Source organism: Tympanuchus pallidicinctus, unplaced genomic scaffold (assembly GCF_026119805.1).
Source record: "Tympanuchus pallidicinctus isolate F22 unplaced genomic scaffold, pur_lepc_1.0 scaffold70, whole genome shotgun sequence".
Lineage (NCBI taxonomy): Eukaryota > Metazoa > Chordata > Aves > Galliformes > Phasianidae > Tympanuchus > Tympanuchus pallidicinctus.
Genome location: NW_026294792.1, coordinates 181,259 through 190,061, shown reverse-complemented (window position 1 = coordinate 190,061; position 8,803 = coordinate 181,259). Strand labels below are relative to the sequence as shown.

Genomic DNA, 8,803 nt, shown 5'->3' with positions numbered 1-8,803 from the left:
CGCATCAAGGCCAAAAGGGGGGCAGCCCTTTAGCAAAAAGCCTCAGGCCAAGAACAAAAGGGGGGGATCCCATCAGCAAGCCTCACATCAAGGCCAAAAGGGGGGCAGGCCTTGAGTGGCGCATGAGCTTGCTGATGGGCCCTTGGAGACACGTTGAGAGCCATAGAGACACATTGGGACTCATAGAGAAACATTGAGACCCATTGGGACCCATAGATACACCTTGAGTGCCATAGAGACACCTTGAGTGCCATAGAGACACACTGAGACTCATTGGGACCCATCGGGACACTTTGGGACCCAGAGACACGTTGAGACCCATTGGGACCCATAGAGTCATGTGGGGACCCACAGAGACACATTGGGGTCCTTTGGGAGCCATAGAGACACGTTGGGACCCATAGAGACATAATGGGACCCATTGGGACCCATAGAGACAGACTGAGACCCATAGAGACCCATTGGGACCCATAGAGACACTTTGAGACCCATAGAGACCCATTGGGACCCAGAGAGACCCACTGGGACCCATAGAGACCCACTGGGACCCATAGAGATTCACTGGGACCCATAGAGACCCCCTGGGACCCACAGAGACCCATCCAGCCCTGGCTCAGGTCCACTGGCTGTTGTCGAACCTCCTCGTGTTTCTCGCTGCCCAGCCCTCAGCCTGTCCACATACAGACACAAGCGAGAGCTGGCAACCTGCTGCTGGGAACCGGCTCTGCAGGGCTGCTGGGCTTGGTGAGCTTCCACCCCCTCCCATCCTGGCTTCCACCTTCTGTTCCCAAAGCCGATGCCGCCCAACCCATCGTCCCGCTTCTCAGCTCAGCCCATGTCCCCTCTGCGTTCCCCTTGCCTTCCTTCAGCTGCGCCTGCCTGCAGCGTCCGTGTGAAACGGCTCATCCCGCTCGGAAGGCCGGCAGGAAAGCGAATCTCTGGGAGCCCCAAGCAAAGCAAAGGGTGGCGGGAGCCATGGAGTCACAGCACGGACACAGAGGATGGATGCCGGGTCATTTATTGAGCGTGGTGACAAGGAATGCGGGCAGAACTGAGCGACTTCCTGACAGCGGGTCATCAAGGGTACGGGCAGAGCACTGTGCAACAGCGCTTGTTTGCGTATGGCCTGCGTGAAGATCAGCACAGGCAGCAGCTGCTAAAGGAAAACGAGTGATAGGGCATTGAGAGCCAAGGAAAGGAAACAGGGGCAGCACAATATGGCATTGAGAGCCAAGGAAAGGAAACAGGGGCAGCACAATATGGCATTGAGAGCCAAGGAAAGGGGAGGAAACAGGGCCCAGCGCCCCCAGGCAGGGCAGCAGCGCGGTCACAATGGCAGCGGCCGTGTCATCATGGTGTCGCCGCGGCGCCGTTTGTGACACGGGCACCCGGGAGGGGTATAAAAGGCGGAACGCGGCGGTGGGTCCCACATCCTGAAGGAGCATCTGGTAGAGAGCAGACGCATCTGAAGGATGAGCTTCGGCATGGCTGGCGCCAACATGGAGCGAGCCGCCGGCGCGACGCGGAGCAGGAGGAGCGAGGTCGGCCCCGCAGCGGGACGCACCTCCAGGCTCATAGACACCGAGACCAAAGGTAATGGACACCAAGTGGGTCCACGGCCGGCACAGGAGCGCTGCTGCAGCCACCCCTGGCACGGAGGAGATGCTTTGCATCCGCCGCCTTGCTGTCGCCTGGCGGCCATAGCAGTGCTGGGAAGCGACAGATGCAAAGCATGAGCTGATGCAGAGTGAGCTGATGCAGTGTGAGCTGATGCAGAGTGAGCTGATGCAGTGTGAGCTGATGCAGTGAGAGCTGATGCAGTGTGAGCTGATGCAGTGAGAGCTGATGCAGAGTGAGCTGATGCAGTGTGAGCTGATGCAGTGTGAGCTGATGCAGTGTGAGCTGATGCAGTGAGAGCTGATGGAGTGTGAGCTGATGCAGTGTGAGCTGATGCAGTGAGAGCTGATGCAGTGTGAGCTGATGCAGTGAGAGCTGATGCAGTGAGAGCTGATGCAGAGTGAGCTGATGCAGTGAGAGCTGATGCAGTGAGAGCTGATGCAGAGTGAGCTGATGCAGTGAGAGCTGATGCAGTGAGAGCTGATGCAGAGTGAGCTGATGCAGTGAGAGCTGATGGAGTGAGAGCTGATGCAGTGTGAGCTGATGCAGTGTGAGCTGATGCAGTGAGAGCTGATGCAGTGTGAGCTGATGCAGTGTGAGCTGATGCAGATTGTAACCTGCTTTTCCTTTGCCCTCCAGAGCGAGTCGCCGTCTGGGATGCGGTGGCCGCCTACATCCGGGAGCAGCTGCTGGTGCACAAGGTGTGTTGGCCGTCGGGTTCCTCCTCTCGCCGTCCAGCTCGGCCTGGACTCCCTCAGCCTCTTCCCCTGTGCACAAAGCAGGAAGCTGCCCCCACGTTTCTCTCCTGGGCATCCCACGGCCTTCCTGCAAATGCGCGGTCGCTTGTGCTGGGCCCTGTCGGATCTCAGGGCTGATCCCGGTCTCTGGGAGCCTCTGGATGCCATGGGGCTCCTTCTGCCCTGCAGCCTGCTGGGCTGCATCCGGGAGGGCGAGGGCAAGGAGAGGACCGTGCAGCCCCTTCCCAAAGCCATTCCTGATGCCTGGCTCGTGCCTCTGAACGGCGGCAGAGGCTCCCGAGCTGCGTCCCCACGTCGGAGCCCCGCCGGCTCTTCCTCCGGCCGTCCCGTAACCCTTGCGCCCTTCCTTTCTCTTCCACTCGCAGGGGGTCTGGATCCCCACCTTTGGCACCTTTGACACCGTCTCCAAAGACATCTGGACTGAGACCGGCACAGTGACCCTGCAGTGGCCCGTGTTCACCCTGGCTACAAACCTGATGGTCGCCCACCACCTCAAGGCCCGCAGGGACTCCCTGTCAGGTAGGAGGGGGGATTCCACTCCTGCTGCCATCACGGGCAGGGCAAACGGGGCCACCGCTCCATTCTCAACAGCAAACCTTCCCCTGTCCAAACCTGGGGCCGCTCAGGCTGACGTCCACCGCAAGCCCTTCTAGGGAAGCACGGCTGGAAAATCAACCCTATCGTCACCTCCGTCTCTCGCATTTTGCAGGGCACAGGAAGGTGGACCCTCTGAGATACAGCAAGGCGGCCGCAGGCACCTCTCTGAGCTGGAAGACCCTCAGGACCGGCATCCAGAGCACCGTGTCCCTGCTCTCCGGCTGCCTGCAGAACGGGGAGAAGGTCGCCGTGGTCCTGAAAGACATCGGCGTGCTCCTGGTTGACGGCTTGACCTTCCACATGAAATACTACTTCGACTTCCTCGAGCAGCTGTCCGGAAAAGAGACATTCAGAAGAGCTGCTTCCAAGGTGAGCTGTAGGTTCCTCTGTGGCCCTGGCACTGCCGTGAGCCTCGCCGTGCCCAAGCACACATCAGAACGCGGCCGGCTGCTCGGGCCCATAGAGACACGTGGAGACACGTTGAGACCCATAGAGACACGTTGGGACCCATAGAGACACCTTGAGTGCCATAGAGACAAACTGAGACACATTGGGACCCATAGAGACACTTTGAGATCCATAGAGACATGTTGAGACCCAGAAAGACACATTGGGACCTTAGAGACAGATTGGGACACATAGAGACACATTGAGCCCCATAGAGATACATTGAGGCCCACTGGGACTCATCGAGGCACATTGGGACCCATAGAGACACGTTGAGACCCATAGAGACACCTTGAGTACCATAGAGACAAACTGAGACAATGGGACCCATAGAGACATCATGAGACCCACAGAGACACGTTGGGACCCATAGAGACATGCTGAGACCCATAGAGACACGTTGGGACCCATAGAGACCCATTGGGACCCATGGAGACCCATTGGGACCCATAGAGACCCATTGGGACCCATGGAGACCCATTGGGACCCATAGAGACACATTGGGACCCATGGAGACCCATTGGGACCCATAGAGACACATTGTGACCATAGAGACAAGTTGGAACCCATAGAGACACATTGAGAGCCACAGAGACACATTGTGACCATAGAGACACATTGTGACCATAGAGACACGTTGGGACCCATAGAGACACCTTGAGTACCATAGAGACAAACTGAGACACAATGGGACCCATAGAGACATCATGAGAGCAATAGAGAACCATTGGGACACATAGAGACACGTTGAGACCCACATAGACACGTTGGGACCCATAGAGACACATTGAGACACACTGGGACCCATAGAGACATGCTGAGACCCATAGAGACACGTTGGGACCCATAGAGACCCATTGGGACCCATGGAGACCCATTGGGACCCATAGAGACACATTGTGACCATAGAGACAGGTTGGGACCCATAGAGACACATTGACAGCCGCAGAGACACATTGTGACCATAGAGACAGGTTGGGACCCATAGAGACACATTGACAGCCGCAGAGACACATTGTGACCATAGAGACACATTGTGACCATAGAGACACGTTGGGACCCATAGAGACACGTTGGGACCCATAGAGACTCTTTGGGACCCATAGACACACGTTCAGACCCATAGAGACATGTTGGGACCCATAGAAACACGCTGAGACCCATAGAGACACATAGAGACCCATAGAGACCCATAGGGACCCATAGAGACACGCTGAGAGCCACAGACTCGCACAGCCTCCCCTTCTGTCCCCCCAGGCCCCCTGGCTGCTGGACATGGTGGTGTCCCGCGGGGCACCGCTGGCTTCCCTGCTGCTCTCCGGCTGCCTCGTCGTCTTTCCCACGTGAGTCTGTTGGTGGCTGCGGCGCGGCTGCTCAGCTCTCGTTGCGCAGCGCTTGTTCCGTGTGTCCGTGTCTGTGCTGCCCGTGTGTCACAGAACCACAGCAGGATTGGAGCTGCAAGGAGCCCTGAAAGAGCACCTCGTCCCACTGCCCTGCGGGGAACAGGGACACCGACCCCCACAGGAGGTCGCTCTGAGCCTGCTCCAGCCCCACCTCCAATGCCCGTCCAGGCACCACCAGCTCTCCGGGCAAGATGCTCCGGTGCCTCGCCACCCTCCTGTCCCAAACCTCTTCCTCACATCCCACCTCCATCTCCTGCCCTTGGAAACCGGTTTCCCTTCCACCCGAACCGACTGCCCCTGCTCCAGCCTTTGCCCAGGAGCGTGCTTCATGCGGCACGAAGACGTGCCTGGCAGCAGACGGCCAGAGAGCAGCAAGCAGTGCTGGCTGCGTCACACCGCTCGCTGCCTTCTCCTCTCGTGCAGCTTTCAAATGGAGTTTGTGCCCAAACCACCGCCCGCAATACGCCGCAAGTCCTCGGGAAGCCTCTGTGGTCGGGAGACGGCAAAGAAAGAAGCCGCTTTGCCACCTCTGGACCAGGGCAAGACAGGTAAAGCAGCTTCAGCTCCTCTCCAGGGCACGGGCGGCCAACCGGAGGTAGGAAATCCCCTGCTGAGCACCAGCCCAGGGCTCCGACTGGCGTCAAAGCTTCACGCCAGCTCAGCACGGCCCCTTCCCATGAGGAACTGCTGGCCTGCCCAAAGCCAAGGCGCCGGCTGTGACGTGCCCCCATCCCTGGCGATGGCAGGAGGACGTGCGGATCTTAGGCCCTGCCCTCCCCCGACGGAAGGAAGGACGCGGTCCCCCCAAAATCCCCCCGCCGCCTCACCGTCGCCACCCAGCTCCTCTTTCCCAAAGCCGACGCCACGAATGCGCTCCCAGCACAGAGCTGAGCTGCAGAGAGGAGGAGCGGGGCCAGGGCTGCCGTCAGGGAGGGCGGCGCGGATGGGAGCAGCGGGGGGAGCGGAGCGGCCCTCTGGGCTGCTGTGGGAAGGGGCCTGAGCGCCCCTGGGGAGCGAGCCAAAGGGCTGACGCTGAATCTCCTCTGCCTTCCCCGCTGCAGTGAGGTTTGCTGGCCGTCCCACCATCATCAAACGCTTGAGCACTTCCAGCATTGACGGAGGACACTTCAGAAGGATCAGGAGCTTGCTGCTCCAGAGGAGCTCGACGTCCAGGTGAGGCTGCGGGCTGCCGTGCGCACGGGGGCGACCCGACCGAAGCCCATTCCCTAATCCCAAAGGGTCCCTGTTTGTGGCCGCCCAACAGCGCTGCCACGGGGACCCCCAGCTCACAGGGCTGCCGCTCTGCGCGTCTCAGGGGCAGCCGGTGAGCAGGCTGCGGGCAGGGAGTTTGGGCACAGCCCTGCTCCAGCCCCACCTCCAATGCCCGTCCAGGCAGCCACCGGCTCTCCGGGCGAGATGCTCCGCTGCCTCGCCACCCTGCTGTCCACAGGCTCCTTCCTTACGTCCCAACCTCGTGCCCTTTGCAACCATTTCCCCTTCACCCGAACCGACCGCGACGCAGCCCAGGCTCCCGGCTCAGGCTTGCAGCCCCGAAGCCACCGGCCCCTCACGCGGACCCCTCCTGCTCTGTCCTTGCAGACTGCTGCCAGCCATCCGCCAGGTGCCTGAGGCCCCAAAGCAGCCGCTGCCCTGCCAGCTGCAGGGGGACGCAGAAGCTCCAAGCCAACGAGAGCTGGGCCCGGCACCGCAGGCGAAACACGTGAGCTTCTCTGAGGCACAAGTGGGGGCAGAAAACGTCCGTGGGCACGGCGTGCTGCCCACATTGCAGGCAGCCGAGGCCTCACCCCGTCGGGTCACCTTTGGGCAGACGCCAGCGTTCCCAAGATCTTCGTCCAGAGCTGAGTCCAGCCTGTCCTCGCAGCCTCCAGGCAGACATCCCAGGTTCCCACTGGTGGCACGCGACTCCATCCAAGTCATGAGGATGAGGGCTCAGAAGAGGGCTGCGCAGCAAGAACCTCAGCAGGACGGCGGCAGCGAGACCTCGTGCTGAGGCCAGCCTGCCTGAGCAGTCTGCCCCCAGCACAGCCGCATCGCTGCCACCCAGGCAAGAAGAAACGCGGTCTCCCAAGCCGTTGGCCTGCCGAGACCAAAGCCCGCCCTGCAGGAAGAACAGGGGGCAGAAAAAGGCCCTGGGCACGGCGTGCTGCCCAACGTGCACACGGCCGAGGCCTCGCCGCATCGGGCCGCCTTGGGGCAGACGCCAGCTGCCAGAAGATCTTCCTGCAGAGCTGAGTGCCAAGCGTCGGCCTCCCAACACCTGCAGGAAGGGCTCGGCCCAGCCGTGCTGATGCGGGCATGGGCTGCCCAGACAGACAGACGTCGACTGGAGGCTGCCAAACGGACGCTGCAATCCCACCTGCGCGGCATCTCATACGACAGCAGGCTGCCCAGGGCCCCGTCCAACCTGGCCTCCAACACCTCCAGGGACGGGGCGTCCAACAACCTCTGCGGGCATCCGGTTCCCAGAGAGCATCTCCCCGCTCTCTCTGCAAACAACAACCCAACCTGACATCCCATCTTCAACTGCACACCACGTCCGCTTGGCCTGACGTCGGCCGCACCATCACAGCCGACTCCCCTCCTATTCGTAGGCTCCCTTGACGTACGGAAGGCTGCCACGAGGGCACCGCGCAGCCTTCCCTTCTCCAGGCCAAGCGAGGAGATGTCGAGTGCAATGGAGAGGGGCAGAACCATCAATAAAGCCTTACCGGGGGCCTACCTTGAAACATCCCCACGATGGCTGTGACGGAGTCCTTGCGCCTTTTGACGCCGCCTCTTTGGATGCCGGGGCAGGGAGAAAGAACGCTGAGAGGGCATCAGAGCGTCGCACCACGCTTCCCTTGGTGCCCAGGCGTCTCTTCTGCCCCATGCTGAGTTCTTGGCCTTTTGGGCTGACCACAAGCCGTGCCCGCTGTCGCCTTTGCAACCTCTTGCAGTTTGGGCTCAGGGTTCTGCTTCAGACGCTGTGCGCTGGGTCTTGCGAATCCCTCGGCGAGGCCAAACGGCGCGGAGCTCCTTCTACCCCTGATGTGCAGGTCAGGAGCTCCTGCTGGGACCCACAGAGACACATTGGGACCCAGAGAGACACATTGGGACCCATTGGAGACACGTTGGGACCCATAGAGACACGTTGGGACCCATAGAGTCACGTTGAGAGCCATAGAGACACATTGGGACCCATAGAGACACATTGGGACCCATGGAGACACACTGAGACCCATAGAGAAACGTTGGGGTCCATAGAGACACATTGAGACCCATGGAGACACATTGGGATCCATAGAGACACATTGAGACCCATAGAGACCTGTTGGGGCCCATAGAAACACGTTGAGATACATAGAGACTCACTGAGGACCATAGAGACACATTGAGGCCCTTTGGGACCCATAGAGGCACATTGAGAGCCATAGAGACACATTGAGGCCCTTTGGGACCCATAGAGGCACATTGAGAGCCATAGAGACACGTTGGGACCCATAGTGCCCTACAGAGACACACAGTGCCCCATAGTGCCCTATAGAGACACACAGTGCCCCACAACGGCCTATAGACACACAGTGCCCCATAGTACCCTATAGAGACACACAGTGCCCTAAAGTGTCCTATAGAGACACACAGTGCCCCATAGTGCCCTATAGAGACACACAGTGACCCATAGTGCCCTACAGAGACACTCAGTGCCCCATAGCGCCCTATAGAGACACACAGTGCCCCATAGCGCCCTATAGACACACAGTGCCCTGATCACAGAATCACAGAATCACAGATCACAGAATCAGCCGGGTTGAAGGGAGCTCAAGGATCACGCAGTTCCAACCCCCTGCCCAGCAGGGCCACCAAACACACACAGTCACATCAGGTTGCCCAGGACCCCGTCCAAGCTGGCCTTGAACACGGCCAAGGACGGGGCATCCACAACCTCCCTGGGCAGCCCGTTCCAGGCCCTAACCGCTCTCC

The 8,803-nt window shown here is 60.1% G+C and overlaps 1 protein-coding gene and 1 long non-coding RNA gene across 2 annotated transcripts; one reads left to right on the top strand and one right to left on the bottom strand.

The window, feature by feature from the left end:
• The first annotated feature begins 1,472 nt into the window (after positions 1–1,472).
• On the top strand, positions 1,473–7,131 carry LOC128072897 (uncharacterized). Its single transcript, XM_052667124.1, is given in 9 exon segments — positions 1,473–1,593; positions 2,257–2,318; positions 2,741–2,894; positions 3,085–3,341; positions 4,677–4,762; positions 5,246–5,370; positions 5,884–5,995; positions 6,422–6,806; positions 6,808–7,131. Coding segments are annotated over 9 exon segments (1,626 nt in total).
• LOC128072891 (uncharacterized) lies at positions 3,344–3,961 on the bottom strand. Its single transcript, XR_008202496.1, has 3 exons — positions 3,819–3,961; positions 3,671–3,710; positions 3,344–3,491 (listed from the first exon to the last, which is right to left on the bottom strand). It is a non-coding gene; the product is annotated as an uncharacterized LOC128072891 (long non-coding RNA).
• Positions 7,132–8,803: the final 1,672 nt, after the last annotated feature.